The following is a 15,187-nucleotide window of genomic DNA, read 5'->3' as shown; positions in this document are numbered from 1 at the left end:
ATCCTTGAACTATGTGCCAGGGATGCAGAAGTGGCTAAAGCAGACCGTGGTCCAGCCCCCACGGACCATCCGTTGGCACACCAACAAAACTGTCAGGTAATGAGAAGGGTGAGGAAGAAAACTGGAACAGGAAGAGGTAGAAAATACCAGGAGTGGAGAGGGATCGGGGACGTGATTTGCGCCATGACCTAAAGCAAGTGACAGCCCGAGCCATGCAAAAAGCTGGAGGAAAAAGAATACTGGGGAGCAGGCACAGCACAAGCAAAGGCCCTGAGGTGGGAACGGGCTTGACAGGTTCCGATATAGCCCGAGGTGGGTGGGCTAGAGGAAGGCAAGTGAAGGGCAGACAAAACAGGTCTGGATCGCTGCGGCTACAGGGAGAGGAGCAGAGGGGAGAGGCCCCCCACATGGTGTCCCCATGCCCGTCTCCTCACTTCCCTTTGCTTCTTGGCACCCCCATCCTGCCTTCCGCCTGCAGCACTGGGTCACGGCCACCTGCTGTTGCCCGAGCCCACGGCTGGATTGCTTTCGCTGCTTTTCTTCATGTTTCCGCTCTGGCCCTGGCGCACTTCCTCACTCTCACATCTGAGTGACTGACCCAGACAAGATGTTGGAGGAAAGTTCAGTTTCTGTGGTTTTGGCTTCGGGGTTTCAATCCCCATGGCCCCGATCAGGTGCCTCTGCGGGACGCCCCCAGCCCCCAAACGTGGCAAAGCTCAAACACGGCTGAGAGGCACCCGCGCACCCACCAGCCTCCCCCACTGCAGCCCCTAACGCCACAAAGCCGACAGGTGACCCACGCGGGGTCACGCTCTGGGAAAATGCTACGGCGCAGGCACATCACAGACTGGGGTGTCTTGGCACATTCAAGGCTCTGAGAAGGTCCGCAGCCCAGGGGGACACGGCGGCTGCTGCTGGCCCCACGTGGGCCGGGAGAGCCCGGTCAAGTGTCCAATGGGCTGAACCCTGTGCTCCAAAAGGATATGTCCACAGGCTACTATCAAAAAGCCCAAACAAGCGTTTGTGAGGATGCGAAGCAACTAGGACCCTTGCGCCCTGTTGGCAGGAATATAAAAGGGCACAGCCGCTACAGAAAACCCTACGGAGGCTCCTTGACATTCAAACACGGAATTACCATGGGAATCAATAACTACACTTCTAGGAATATCCCCAAAGAACTGAAAGCAGGTTCTGGAGGAGGCGTTTGCACACCCACGTTCACAGCAGCCCTCTCACAAGAAGGAGAGCGTGGAAGCAGCCCAAACGCCTCTCGGCAGACGAACGGGGAAAAAAACGTGACGCGTGCACGCAGTGGAAGAGGACGGGGCCCTAAAAAGGAAGGCGATTCTGCCCCAGGCTGCAACATGGAGGGACCGCGAGGACGTTACGCTGAGTGAGATAAGCCAGCCGCAAAAGGACAAATCTGTAGGACTCCACTCACAGGAGGTACCCAGAGTAGTCGGAGTCATAGGGACAGAAAGGAGAAGCGCGGGTGCCAGGGCCTGAGAAAGGGGAGCGTGGGGAGCTGTCTAACAGGGGTAGAGTTTCCCGTCTACAAGTGTTCTGGGGACGGAGGGCGGGGACGGCTGCACAGCAGTGCGGACGGACTTAAGGCCACTGCACGCGACACTTAAAAACGGTTAGGGTGAGGGGCGCCTGGGTGGCTCAGTCAGTTAAGCGTCCGACCCTTGATTTGTGGCTCAGGTCATGATCTCACGATTGAGCCCCAAGTCGCGCCGTGTGTGTGTTGACAGCGAGGACCCTGCCTGGGGTCCTCTTCCTCTCCGCCCCTCCCTGGCTCATGTGTGCGTTCTCTCTCTCTCAAAATAAATAAATAAATAATAACTTTAAAAAATGGTTAAGATGGTAAATTTTGTTATGTGGTTTTATTTTTAAATGTTTTTTTATTTTTGAGAGAGAGAGAGAGAACAAGCAGGGGAGGGACAGAGAGAGGGAGACACAGAGGGGCACCTGGGTGGCTCAGTCGGTTAAGTGTCGACTTCAGCTCAGGTCAGGCTCTGGCAGTTTATGGGTTCGAGCCCCGCATTGGGCTCTGTGCTGACCGCTCAGAGCCTGGAGCCTGCTTCGGATTCTGTGTCTCCCCCTCTCTCTGCCCCTTCCCTGCTCGTGCTCTGTCTGTCTCTCTCTCAAAAAAGGAAGGAAGGAAGGAAGGAAGGAAGGAAGGAAGGAAGGAAGACAGACAGACACCGTATCCGAAGCAGGCTCCAGGCTCTGAGCTGTCAGCACAAAGCCCAACATGGGGCTCAAACTCACAAACTGTGAAACCCTGACCTGAGCTGAAGTCAGATGCTTAACCCACTGAGCCACCCAGGAGCCCCTGTTACTTGGTTTTTAACACACACACACACAGGGTATGTCCATCCCTTAACCCCTAGAACCTCAGAATGTGACCTTATTTGCAGGTGTAATTCCTAAGGATCTTGAGAATTCATCCTGGATTTAGGGTTGTCCTATATCCAATGACCTGTGTCCCAACGAGAACAGGAGAGGACACAGACACACAGGGAGGACACATGACAACAGAGGCAGACATGGAGCGATGTGTCTAGAAGCCAAGGACGGCCAAGGAGTGCCAGCAGCCACCAAAACCCAGAAGAAAGGCATGGGACAGATTCTCCCTCAGAACCTCCAGAAGGATCCAACCCTACCGACACCCCGATTTCAGACTTCTGACCTCCTGCTCTGGGGGACCACACATTCTGTGGCACTTTGCTCCAGCAGCCCAGGGTGCCCATCCCTGCCCTCCACCCTCTGGGACGAGGGCTTTAGGTCACACGCACAGCCTGGGCATCCCTGATCCCGCTGCCCACCAAGGACCACGAGACAGTGCAGACTTCAAGCACACACGCCCTTTAATATCTGGTCACCCAGAGCCACGGCCGGTGGGCTGAGGGCCCCCGGGCCGGGCCGGTGGCTGGACCCCGGGGGCTTCTGGCGGCACCAAGCGGCTTTTCGAAAATGAAGCCTGGAGCGGCGGCGGGGGCAGCGGGGCCCAGCCCAGGAAGGTCCCGGCCCACGGGGGGCCGTCTGTGGTCCCAGCTGCGGTGTCCCTCGGGGCCAGCTACAAAGTGGAATGCTTCTCAAAGGGCACAGTCAGGAGTCGCGCCGCGGCCTCGTCCAGGAACCAGCAAAGTTTCCCCGTGTGGGGCTGGACCAGGGCGGCGGGGAGGGGGTTCTCCTCCTTGGCCTCCAAAATGCGCTGCATAAAAAAGGCAGGATCGTGAGGCCCCGACCCGCACCCCCAGCACCCCTCGGAGCTCCCAGGGCCCCCCACGGACAAGACTCTCCTACTCTCAGAATGTGATGTCACTCTTCCGGCTGTCCTGGCTTTAAACGATCAGCAGGGGACTGTGTAATCCTGGGGTCGGCACACACCTTTCCGGCACAGATCAGAGTCACTCTTTCGGCTCTGCAGGTCGTACCCTGTCTCTGTCACAACTACTCAGCTCGGCTGTCACAAGCGGCAGGATGTGGTCCCGTGGGCTGTGGTGTGCTGATCCCCTGATGTGACCTCACGATCGGTGGGAATTATAAATACTGCTTTCTGATGGCCAGGCCTGCCCCCCCATGCCCTCTGTCATTTCCTCTGACCATCGCCCTGTGAGGTCGCCTCATTTTCCACCCCCATTTTACAGTCAGGGAAAGCCTGAGGCTTGGGCAGTCTCACGTGAGCCTACTCTGAGCTAAAACCGCTGCACTGATCCTCAGGAGGACAACACGGAAGGGCCCTCCCCGACCCACCTTGCAGATGGGAAAGTTGAGGCTTGAGGGCTTAAGTGGCTGCCCAAGGCCATGCTGGACGTCACAGGCAGGGATGCTGGCCTGTTGGATTCTTTACAGTCTGAACCCTTAATCCCAACCCAAGCCACTCCTGTGAGGACATCTGGGCTTAACAGTTTGGGAGGAATAATTATTACTTATTAATTTAAAAAAATATATATTTCTGGGGTGCCTGGGTGGCTCAGTGGGTTGAGTGTCTGACTTCGGCTCAGGTCATGATCTCAGTTTACAAGTTCGAGCCCCAGATCAGGCTTTCTGCTGTCTGTGCAGAGCCCGCTTCAGATCCTGTCCCCTCTGTCTCTGCTCCTCCCCTGCGTGTGTGTGTGTGTGCACATTCTCTCTCGAAAATAAACATTTACTTAAAAATTTTTTTCAATGTTTTATTTATTTTTGAGAGAGAGAGAGAGAGAGAGAGAGGGAGAGAGAGGGAGAGAGGGAGGGAGGGAGGGAGGAGGGGCAGAGAGAGTGGGAAACATAGAATCTGAAGCAGGCTCCAGGCTTTGAGCTGTCAGCACAGAGCCCGACGCAGGGCTTGAACCCACGAACCGTGAGATCATGACCTGAGTTGAAGTCAGATGCTTAGCCAACTGAGCCACCCAGGCGCCCCTCAAAAGTAAATATTAAAAAAAAAAAAAAAAAAGTAAAAGTAAAAAAATATTTCCTGTTTCTTCCATAATTGGACTTTTCCACTGATGGCAATTAAAATAGATTTTTTATTATTTAGTTTACTTCTTTTTTTAATTAAAAAAAATTTTTTAATGCTTATTTATTATTGAGAGACAGACAGACACAGAGCATGAGCAGGGGAGGGGCAGAGAGAGGGGGAGACACAGAATCGGAAGCAGGCTCCAGGCTCTGAGCCATCAGCCCAGAGCCCGACGCGGGGCTCGAACTCACAGACCGCGAGATCGTGACCTGAGCTGAAGTTGGACGCTTAACCAACTGAGCCACCCAGGTGCCCCTTTTTAGTTTACTTTTTTTAGTTTACTTCTAATATCTTATTTGTTTTATATTTTCCTAAAATATTAAGTAAACTTTTTTTTCTTATTCCTCCTTTTTTAGTTACTCCTCCTGCATAATTTCCCTCCCTGATTAGTTTTGCCAGGGATCTAACTTTGGGATCTATTACCATTAAGCTTTTAAGAATATTAACCAATCCAGGGGTGCCTGGATGGCTTAGTTGATTGAGTGTCCGCCTTCGACTCAGGTCACGATCTCATGGATCGTGAATCAACCCTCACATCAGGCTCACTGCTGTCAACACAGAGCCCACTTCAGATCCTCTGTCCTCCTCTCTCTGCCTCTCCCCTGCTTATGCTCTCTCAAAAATAAATAAACATATAAAAAAAGAATATCAACCAACTCATTAATTTCTGACTTCAATGTCACTTATTCCTTCCACTGACTTTTCTTGGATTTTTGTTATTGTTCTTTTTCCTAAGTCTAGAGTAAAGCACTCAATATGTTTAACTGTTTTTTTATTTAATAATTTTTTAAAAAATTATATTTTTAAGAAATCTCTACACCCAATGTGGGGCTTGAACTTCCAACGCCAAGATCAAGAGTCATCCCCTTATTTAATAATTTTTGAAAGTACACCTTAAAGCTACAAATTTACCTCTGAGTGCAGCTTTGGCCTCATCTCATCAATTTCACTTCATTTCATAATTATTTATTCCTAAGTAGCCTGTAATTATAGTGGCCATCTCCCCTTCAAACCAAGAATTACTCAAGTCCCTTGGGGCCTGGTGCTTCTAGCACAATAATGTCTGGGGCCATATTCCATCCCTGGGCCCACATGCCATGACCTTCCTGGGAATGGGGCCCTCAGCCATTACCTTCAGAACAGCTGCCTTGCCTTCTCCGGTTGCCACAAAAATGACAGTTCGGGCTGCATTTAGCACAGGAAGCGTGAGGGTCACACGCTCTGGTGGTGGCTTTGGGGAGTCGCTGATAGGGGCCACGATCTTCTCCCGCTCCTGGGGGAGGGAGGCCCCGGGGTGGAATGTCACTTCAATTTCTCGAGCACTCACATACACCAGGCATGATCTGTGCATCATTCCATCACCCCGCCCCCACCATTAATCTTGTGGTGCTTGATTTAAATCCCCATTTTAAGATGGGTAAACCAAGGCTCCAGAGTTGGCTAAGGCTTGCTAGTTGGCAGAGGCTGACTCAAACCCTGCTGTGGGCACCTCCCGGTCCCCCAAAAGTGGTCCTCCCTCCGGAAGTTCCAGTCGGCAGAGGCCCATGTGGATGTGCTCACCTGCAGGAGGGGGTGGTCCGGGAAGAGTGAGCAGGTGTGGCCGTCAGGACCCACTCCGAGAATCAGCAGGTCAAAAACCGGAATGGCGTCCCCTTGGAAGGCCTAGGTGGGGAAAAGACAGTCCTGAGAGGTTGGGGGCGGGGTGGGGCTCAAAGGACACAAAGAGACAGTGGTTGTAACACAGGGAGCAACAGGCAGCCTCACCTGCATGAAAGGGCCTCTGTGAGGCTCCACATTTCACCCGTGTGACTGGCCAAAAGCCTGGGGACACAACTGTCCCAGACCTGCTCCCAGAGTGTCAGAGGCTGGGCTACCTTCAGGGACCCAACGGTGGGGCTGTGGACTCCCGGGAAGGGGGAGCAGGGGTGGTCCTGAAAGGCATCTGTCCAGGGTGGGGCCGTATTTGCAACCACCCCCGGGGCAGGGCGGGGGGGGGGGGGTGCTAGTTTTTGCTGGTGATAATCATACAGTGTCACCCACAGGCCTGCTCCATCACCACCGCATGGACCAGGCCTCCCTGGGGCCACACCATGGGACTCACCTGTCTCAGCTTCTTGGCATAGTCCTCGGCCGCCTCCTCCACAGGAAGCTGGGGGTTAATGGTGATCACCTGGCTGTCGGGAATGGGCAGCCTGGAGAGCAAATGGGTCTGCAGCAGAGGGAGGGACAAAGTCACCAACAGCCACACATGGTTCCCAGAGGCACAAGGTTTGCACGCGTGACCACCTGGATTCTCCAGGTGAAGATGCCTCCAGGACAGGACTGTCATACACCCACCTCCTGGGTAAGTCGGGATCCCGGGGGCGTTTCCGCCAGGAGTCTTTCAAGGCCAGCATGATTGGGGGCCTCCTGGCCCCAGCCTGCACCTGTGTGGCCACATCACAGCCCTGTTTCCAAGTCCCCAGGGTCCCTTGGACCTCAGGATAAAACCCAGCCCCTCTCTGCCCTCCATGATGCCCAGCTGACCTTGCCCCCCCCCCGTGATAGCACGCACCCTGGCCTCTGCAAGATGGGTTTAATTTCTGTGGAAGTGGCCGGAGTCGGGCCTCCTGCCAGGTGGAGGGCTCTGGCCCGTTCCCTCGTCTCCCCAGGTGAACCTCAGGGCCTTTGATCTGCTCTGGGATGGACCCTGGCGACCCCCACCTTGGTGCCTCCCACCTTGGTGCCTCCCTTCACACAGGATCTAGCCCATGGACGCAGCGCCAAGCTGAGTCACAAAGGAAAAGCAGGAAGCAGCAAAAATATAGTATTAGAGGGGGAAAGTGACAGGAACATAGAGTAAACAGGCCAGGGGCGCCTGGGTGGCTCAGTCGGTTAAGTGTCCAACTTCGGCTCAGGTCATGATCTCACGGTTCGTGGGTTCGAGCCCTGCGCAGGGCCCTGTGCTGACAGCTTGGAGCCTGGAGCCTGTTTCGGATTCTGTGTCTCCCTCTCTCTGTCCCTCCTCCACTCGCACTTGTGTGTGTCTCTCTCTCTCAAAAATAAATAAACATTTAGAAAATTAGAAAAAAAATAATTTTAGAGAAAACAGGCCAGACACACAGTCCTGAAGAGTAAGAGCGATATACTGAGGGTAATGGGGAGCCAAGGAGGGTGTGTCAGCTAAGAAGGGACACGGTCAGATCTGTTCTCGGAAAGACCGCTCTGCTTTGTTTGTCCAAGGTCCCCATCTATACACACGCTCGGGGATTATACTAAGCAAGCCAGTGGGGAATATCAGGGCCCTATTTCTGTCCCATGATCGTCTCCTTAGCTGCCCTTCCCCTACGGGCTCACAGCCATTCCCTCCCCCTCCTGCTGGGCTCCTTCCAGGGAGCTCAGGGGTGGAGGGGCAGGCAGACAGGTTCCCGGAAGCAGAACTGCTGGTTGATCAGACTGTTTCTCTCTTGACATTCTGCAGGCACCGAGGCACCATTCCCCCCGAAGGCAGCGCCTGCAAATCCTTCCAGCGGAGACAAAGCCCTGGCCTCAGCAGCAGAAGACCCACGGAGCACGCAGGGTGCACGGAACACTCACACCGACAGAGCCCCAGGGTATGCGAGATCCGTCCTTGAGGACAGAAGAGCCTCTGCATCCCTATACTGGGTTGACCAGTGCCCCCCCCCCCAAATTAATGCCCACCCAGAACCTCAGAATGTGACCTTATCTGGAAGCAGGTCTTTGCAGATGTGATTAGCTGACTTCATAGTAGATTGGTGTGGGCCCTACATCCAATGACTGGTGAGAGACTGGAGGCCAGGGGACACCCGGAGCCCCCAGAGGACGGAAGAAGCGAGGAAGGGTCCTCCCCTTGAGCGTCCGGAGGGAGCGTGGCCTCGCCAACACCTGGATTTCAGGTTTCTCCAGGGCAGAGAAAATAAATCCTTGTTTTAAGCCACCTGATTTGTGGTCCTTTGTTAACAGCAGCCCCAGGGAACTCACGTGACTCCCCCAGAAGGAGTAAATCCTGGCCCCACATTTGCTCCTGTGGCAAAGCGTAGGCCTTGGCCATAACCTCTGCCCCAGCTCTGCCCATGGCCAGGTCCTCATACCTCCAGGCCTCAGTTCAAACATCACCCCTCAAAGCTCCCCCAGCCCCCACCATCCTGGCTGAAAGGTCATCCCTGGGCTCTTTCTATCATCTCACACAATTATCTTTTGTCCACACTGCACTACACGAATACTCTGCGGGGCTTCCCCTCATTTCCTGCCCTGTTAGTGCCCGATGCCCCACTAGGAGCCCCATGAGAGAATGGCCCAGCGTCCCATCGTGTCCCCAGCATTGGATACAGAGACATACAAGGAACATCCCCGCAACACTTTTGTTTACCGTTTTGTTAGAATTTTGTTACTAGAGCAAGCACAGTTTTCCTAATTTAAAAAACGTAAAAGTTCTGGGGCGCCTAGGTGGCTCAGTTGGTTGAGCGTCCTGCTCTCAAGTTGGTTGAGTTGGTTTCGGCTCAGGTCACGATCTCAAGGTTCCTGAGATCCAGCCCCGCTGGGGACTCTCCCTCTCCCCCTCTCTCTCTGCCCCTCCTCCCCCTTCTCAAACTAAATAAACACACTTAAAAAAACAAAAGTAAAGTTCTTCAAATGTATGCAAACTAAAATGAAGAAACATGAGCCCACTTTTTAATTAAACCCTTGAAAAAGACCCACAGGGAGGCCCCCGCCCCTGAGACGTGTCCCAAGTGCTATCCGGGGCGTCCCTTCAAACTCTGGCTTCCCTACTAGTCTGGCACATAAGCTCTCCTCCTCTTCTCGTTCCGGTTTCTCCACCTATGAAATGGAGGAACTAACAGCCCCCACCTCATAGGTTATCGTGCAATTTCATGAGCTGATGTGGCTAAAATGTTTGGTAATCAGTAAGCCTTCCTTCTTGTGACAAAACAACGACAACAGAAAATCATCAGCTCCAACTTCTACCTAAAGAGGGGGAAACACACCCAGGACCTGAGGGACCAGAAGCTTCTGGCCACGCCCGCCCCTTCCACACCTCCCTGGGCGCGTTTTCCACGTCTAGGGCAGGAGGAGAGAACTCAGATGCAGCTGGGGAACCCCAGGGCAGGCCACGACCCCCTCCAAGCCTCGGTTTCCCGGATTCTATAGGATCTGAGGCCACAAGCGAAGAATAACCACCCCTGCAGGTGATCAGCACCGAAAGCTCGAGGTAGCTCGAGGTAGATCACGAACACGTCCAGACTGGAGACGAGAAAACCGAAGCCCAAGCTCCACACCAGATACCTCCTGCCTGGCCCTTCCCTACCTCTGCCCTTGCAAGTTGCCAGGCTGTGGCGCCTGAATTTCTCTAAGTCCCTGGCATGGGCCACTCTGTTTCACCTCCACGCCTTTGCCGGGCCACAGGATAAAGCATTATAGGACCTCAAGGTCCCCACGGGCCCACTCGGGTGGCAGTGGAGGTGGGAGTTCAGGGCACGCAGCAGACCCCTCCCGGACAGTGGCAGAGGGGACAGCGTGACCCTCCGTGACCCCCACAGCTGGGTTCAGGAGGTGGGCGCGGCCTTCTTGAAATGACCCCCGGCGGCCCCCGTAGTCAGGTTCAGGCGGTGGGCGCGGTCCTCTCGGCGGCATGACCCCCGGCGGCCCCCGTAGTTCTCACCCGATAGAGACCGTACGTGCTCTCGGCGTGCTCGAAGGGCACGAGGCGCTCGTCGCAGAAGCCTACGGTCCAGCGCGCGAGGCTGGCGGGGCCGGCGGGGGCGGCGGCGGCGGGCAGCTCACGGGCCAGCATCGAGACGAGGCTGCCGCCCGACAGGCCGAGCGCGAAGCGGGCGCGGGCCCCCGCCAGGCAGCACGCCGCCCGCTGCGCCACCAGTTGCGCTAGCGACGCGCCCAGCTCCTGCGGACTCGAGAAGACCGAGATGAGGCCCGGGGCCGGCGCGGCCATGGCGACGGCGGCGGCGGGGAGGCGGAAGCGCCCCGGGCAGCCGCCAGCGCGCCTGCGCGAAGGCTGGCCCGGCCGCACCGCTGTCAGTACCTCCGGGCGGCCGCCTACGGCACATGCGCAGTCCCGCGAGTGAAGTCGCGGCTCGTCCCGGCGGTCGATCCGAAGGGCCTCGTTGATTGTTTGCACGCTGTGCCTGAGCTCTTTGCTGGGCCGGGGCAGGCGGAACCGGTGCGGTTGATCTCAGCCTCGCGGTGTCAGGGCGGGGTCGGAGAGAGGACCCCACATCTGGGGTCCCCAAGAGGGTGGCGTGGGGGTGGAATGGAAGGAGGAGATGGGAGATTTCCTGAAGGAGGGTGCGTTTTGGTGGACTTGGAAGTTCCTGAACCTTCTAACATACTGATCTCGTTGCTCGTTGTTGTCTTCCTCTTTCATTAAATTACAGACAACATGAGGTCAGGGTGCGTTTTATTCACTCGTGTCCCGAAAGCCCCCTGAACTATGCTTGTTGCAGAATTGGGGCTGGAAACATACTTGTTGAATTGCTTCTGAAAATGCTCCCTGGCGATTTGTGTGCCTGAGGACCCTGAGAGGCCTCTACCCTGGCTCTTGGCTGGAGGAGCTCCTAAAATGGGGCAAATGGGTCTTGGCTGATGAGAAAGGGTATTCCAGGGAATAGCATGGGCAGGGAAGCCTGGAAGCAGGAGACCTGGTGGGCCTGGCCAGCTGGGCCACTTATCCGGGTCCGAGAATTCAGGAGCCTGTGGTAAGTGCCATGAGACTTGCATGGGTAGTGCGTCTTTAAAATCAGTAACAAGTTAAGAAAACAGTCTATTTACAAAAGCACCAAAAAGAATAAGATACTTAGTAATGAACTTAATGAAAGAATCGCAAAACTTGTGCACTGAAAACTACAATACTTCGCAAAAAAATGATTTAAAGATGATCTAAGTAAATGGGAAGACATCTTCTGTTCATGGACTGGAAGATTTAATAGCGTTACGATGTCAGTACTCCCCAAATTGGTCTACAGATTCAACGCAGTTGCTATCAAACTGCAGACTTCTTTTTTTGGGTAGAAATTGATAAGCTGATCCTAAAATGCGTATGGAATCGTAGGAGGCCCCAAGTAGCCACAATAATGTGGAAAGAAAAGCAAAGTTGGAGGACTCACATACCCTGATTCCAAACTTGCTTGCAGAGCTGCAGTGATCCAGACCTTGTGGTATTGGCATAAGGAGAGAGCTATCAATGTATTAGAACCTGGCAATGCAGATATAAACCCGTACATCCATGGTCAGTGGATCTTTACAAACAAGGGTGCCAGGGATCATTCAATGGGCAAAGAATGGTCTTTTCAACAAATGGCACAACGGGATAGTCACATGCAAAAGAATGAAGTTAGATCCTATAATGGCGGAACAGTAGGACACCCCCACCCCCACCCCACCGCTCCTGGCAAAGGTGTCTACACCATGATCCCCAGAACCTGGTGAATAACGTTAGGTTACTTGGCAAGGGGAAATAGTGGTTCCAGATGGAATTAAGTTGTAAATCAGCTGTCCTTAAAATAGACAGCCTGGATGGGCCCCATGCAATCACCAGGGTCCTTGTAAACAGAAGAAGGGAGCGGATGAGGGAGAACCAGAGGAATGACAGCATGAGAAAGACTCAACCCACTGTTGCTGGCTTAGAAGATGGAAGAAGGGGCAATGAACCAAGAAATGTGGGTGGCATCTAAAAGCTAGGAAAGGCACGCAAGTGGGTTCTTTCAACCGCTAGAGGAAAGGCAGCCACAGGCCAATGCCTTGATTTTAGTCAAGTGAGCTCCATTTCTGACTTCTGACCTTCAGAACTAGAAGATGATAAATTGGTGTTATCAGTTTAAGCCAGTAAGTTTGTGGTAATTTGTTACACCTGCACTGGAAAACAAACAGATCCCCCACCTCACACGATATACAAATTAAAATGGATCGGAGCGCTTGGCTGGCTCAGTCAATAGAGCATGGAACTCTTGATCTCGGGGTTGAAGGTTTGAGCCCCATGTTGGGTGTAGAGATCACTTTTAAAAAAATGGATCAGGGGCGCCTGGGTGGCTCAGTCGGTTGAGCGTCCGACTTCGGCTCAGGTCATGATCTCACGGTTTGTGAGTTCGAGCCCCGCATGAGGCTCTGTGCGGACAGCTCAGAGCCTGGAGCCTACTTCGGATTCTGTGTCTCCTCCTTTCTCTGCCCCTCCCATGCTCATGCTCTATCTCTCTCTGTGTCTCTCAATAATAAATAAACGTTAAGAAAAAAAAAAAATAAATGGATCAAAGGCCTAAATGTTAAGGGCTGAAACGAAAAACCCTTAGAAGAAAACAAAGTCATAAATCTTTCTAAAAAGTGTATTTCTTTATTTTGAGAGAGCAGAAGGCAGGCATGTGTGACTGGAGACTGACCACCCAGGCCAGACTGGAGATGAGACCAGGAAGGGAAGGGCCACACCCCTTAGCAGATCCTCTGAAGGGCTTGAGTAGGGGAGAGGCCTGGGGTATGTTTTTAAAAGATCACTTTGGCTACCACATAAAGGGATTGTGGAGGGAAGGGGCGGGAGTAGGGAGGCCAGCCAGGAGCCACGTTTAGTGGGTTAGAGAAATCTAGTGCTGGCTGGGTTTGGTGGGTTTAGGGTCTGTCTTGGAGGCAAGGCTCCTGATCGATCCTTCCTTCCTTCCTTCCTTCCTTCCTTCCTTCCTTCCTTCCTTCTTTCTCGCATATCGCATTTTTTATTTTTATTTTTTAAAAATGTTTATTTATTTTTGAGACAGAGAGAGACAGAGCATGAATGGGGGAAGGTCAGAGAGAGAGGGAGACACAGAATCCGAAGCAGGCTCCAGGCTCTGGGCTGTCAGTACAGAGCCTGACACAGGGCTCGAACTCACAGACCGTGAGATCATGACCTGAGCTCGAACTCACAGACCGTGAGATCATGACCTGAGCTGAAGTTGGATGCTCAACCGACTGAGCCACCCAGGCGCCCCATTGTATTGCTTTTTAAAAGATCTACTTAAAATTCAAGGAAGCAAATGGTTCTTTGGATAGGTTAGCCTCAAATAGCCCCACTGTTAAGTTTGCAATATAGATCTGACTTCAGGATGGATGTTTTTCAGCGTCACTTCATCATGGTGTTCAGTATGAAAGCTTTCCAAGTGTGTCTTCTTCTTCTTCTTCTTTTTTTTTTTTTTTTTAATTTTTAACCTGATCCTTTCTAATGGATGGGCCAAGGAGTATGAGGAAAAAGAGGAATCAGGATTGAGTCCCGAGTTTCGAGCTTACTGAATTAGATGCCTGGTGGAGCTTAAGCTAACTGAGACACGGAAGCAGGTTGGAGAGAACACGCAGGTCCATTTGTTGCCCGTGTTTTGTCTGAAATAGACATATTTCCCAAAGAAAGTGCTGGCAAGGACATGGGAAATTGGAACTCTTACACACAGCTGCTGGCGGGACCATAAAATGGTGCAGTCACTTTGAAAAACAGTCTGGCAGTCCCTCAAAATATGAAACAGTTGCCATATGACCTAGTATTTCCACACTTTGGTTTATACCCCCACCCCAATTAAAAACATATGTTCACACAAAGACTTGTACACAAATGTTCACGGCAGCACTATCACAATAGCTAAACAGGGTAAATAACTCAATGTCCATCAACTGGTCGATGGTCAACATGTGGCCCATCCATACACTGAAATATTAGTTGTCCATAAAAAGGAACGAACCTGGATGAATCTTAAAAACATGACGCCAAGCGAAAGAAGCCAGACATCAAAGACCATATGTTGTATGATTTCACTTACATGAAATGTCCAGAACAGACATCCATAGAGACAGAAAGCCAATTAGTGGCTGCCAGGGGCTGGGGAGAGAGACTTCTAATGGGTATGAAGTTTCCTTTTAGGGGAATCAAAGTGTTCTGGAACCAGAGAGAGGTGACGGCTGCACAACTTTGTAAACACTCAACACCACTAAATCGGGCAATTTAAAAAGATGGATTTTAAGGTATGTGAATGACACCTCAACTGAAAACAAGTCAGTAGGGGCGCCTGGGTGGCTGAGTGGGTTAAGGGTCCAAATCTTAATTGCGGCTCAGGTCGTCATCTCACAGTTCGTGGGACTGAGCCCTGCATTGGGCTCTGCCCTGACAACATGGAGCCCGCTTGGGATTCTCTCCCTCTGTCTCTGCCCCTCCCCTGCTCTCACACAAGCGCTGTCTCTCAAAATACACAAACATTTAAACAAAACAAAACAGTAGGAGTTGGCCAGGCATGCAGCGGACGAACAATGGTTCAGGCACAAGAGACAGCAGGTGCAAAGGCACCGAAGGGAGACGCAAGCTGGGAATGACCACTCGCGGTGGAAAGAAAAGAGCCTATAGGATGGCAAGCTCCGGCCAGGGAGCCTGGACTCTTTCCAAAGCGAGGGAGACGCTCGAAGGGTAGGAGGCAAGGTCCCAGCCTACAGCTACCTCCCCTTGGAAGGTTCTCATGTCCTCAACTCCCCCTCCTTCACACGCCCTCTCTGGCACGGCTTCTCCCTCCTTGTCCCTCGCACACCACTGCTCGACCCCACGTGCCGATGCCAGACCAGGACGAGTCTCTTCCCACGTCACAGGGACGGACATCCCCTCCGTACACATCCTGCCGGGGCCCCTCCATGAAGGGGAGGCTTGAGGCCTCAGATGGCCTCCTGATCCCAGCT

At 53.0% G+C, this 15,187-nt stretch overlaps 1 protein-coding gene across 1 annotated transcript; it reads right to left on the bottom strand.

Moving 5' to 3' along the window:
* Window positions 1-2,855: 2,855 nt before the first annotated feature.
* Window positions 2,856-10,496, bottom strand: PGLS (6-phosphogluconolactonase). Its single transcript, XM_042978539.1, has 5 exons — window positions 10,167-10,496; window positions 6,609-6,716; window positions 6,068-6,169; window positions 5,640-5,780; window positions 2,856-3,220 (listed from the first exon to the last, which is right to left on the bottom strand). Exons 1-5 carry the CDS (start codon window positions 10,452-10,454, stop codon window positions 3,083-3,085), a joined length of 777 nt encoding a protein of 258 aa, XP_042834473.1. The 5' UTR covers window positions 10,455-10,496; the 3' UTR covers window positions 2,856-3,082.
* Window positions 10,497-15,187: the final 4,691 nt, after the last annotated feature.

The sequence above is a fragment of the Panthera tigris genome, chromosome A2 (genome assembly GCF_018350195.1).
Source record: "Panthera tigris isolate Pti1 chromosome A2, P.tigris_Pti1_mat1.1, whole genome shotgun sequence".
Classification (NCBI taxonomy): Eukaryota; Metazoa; Chordata; class Mammalia; order Carnivora; family Felidae; genus Panthera; species Panthera tigris.
The sequence above is the reverse complement of the archived record's forward strand: the minus strand, read 5'-3'. Positions and strand labels throughout refer to the sequence as shown.

Coding starts and splice junctions, on each gene's coding strand:
- PGLS (XM_042978539.1), bottom strand. CDS start 10,454: ATGGCCGCGCCGGCCCCGGGCCTCATCTCGGTCTTCTCGAGTCCGCAG. Junction 6,170..6,608: donor ATGCCAAGAAGCTGAGACAG/GTGAGTCCCATG, acceptor TTCCCCACCTAG/GCCTTCCAAGGGGACGCCAT. Junction 3,221..5,639: donor GCAAGGCAGCTGTTCTGAAG/GTAATGGCTGAG, acceptor TTTTTTATGCAG/CGCATTTTGGAGGCCAAGGA.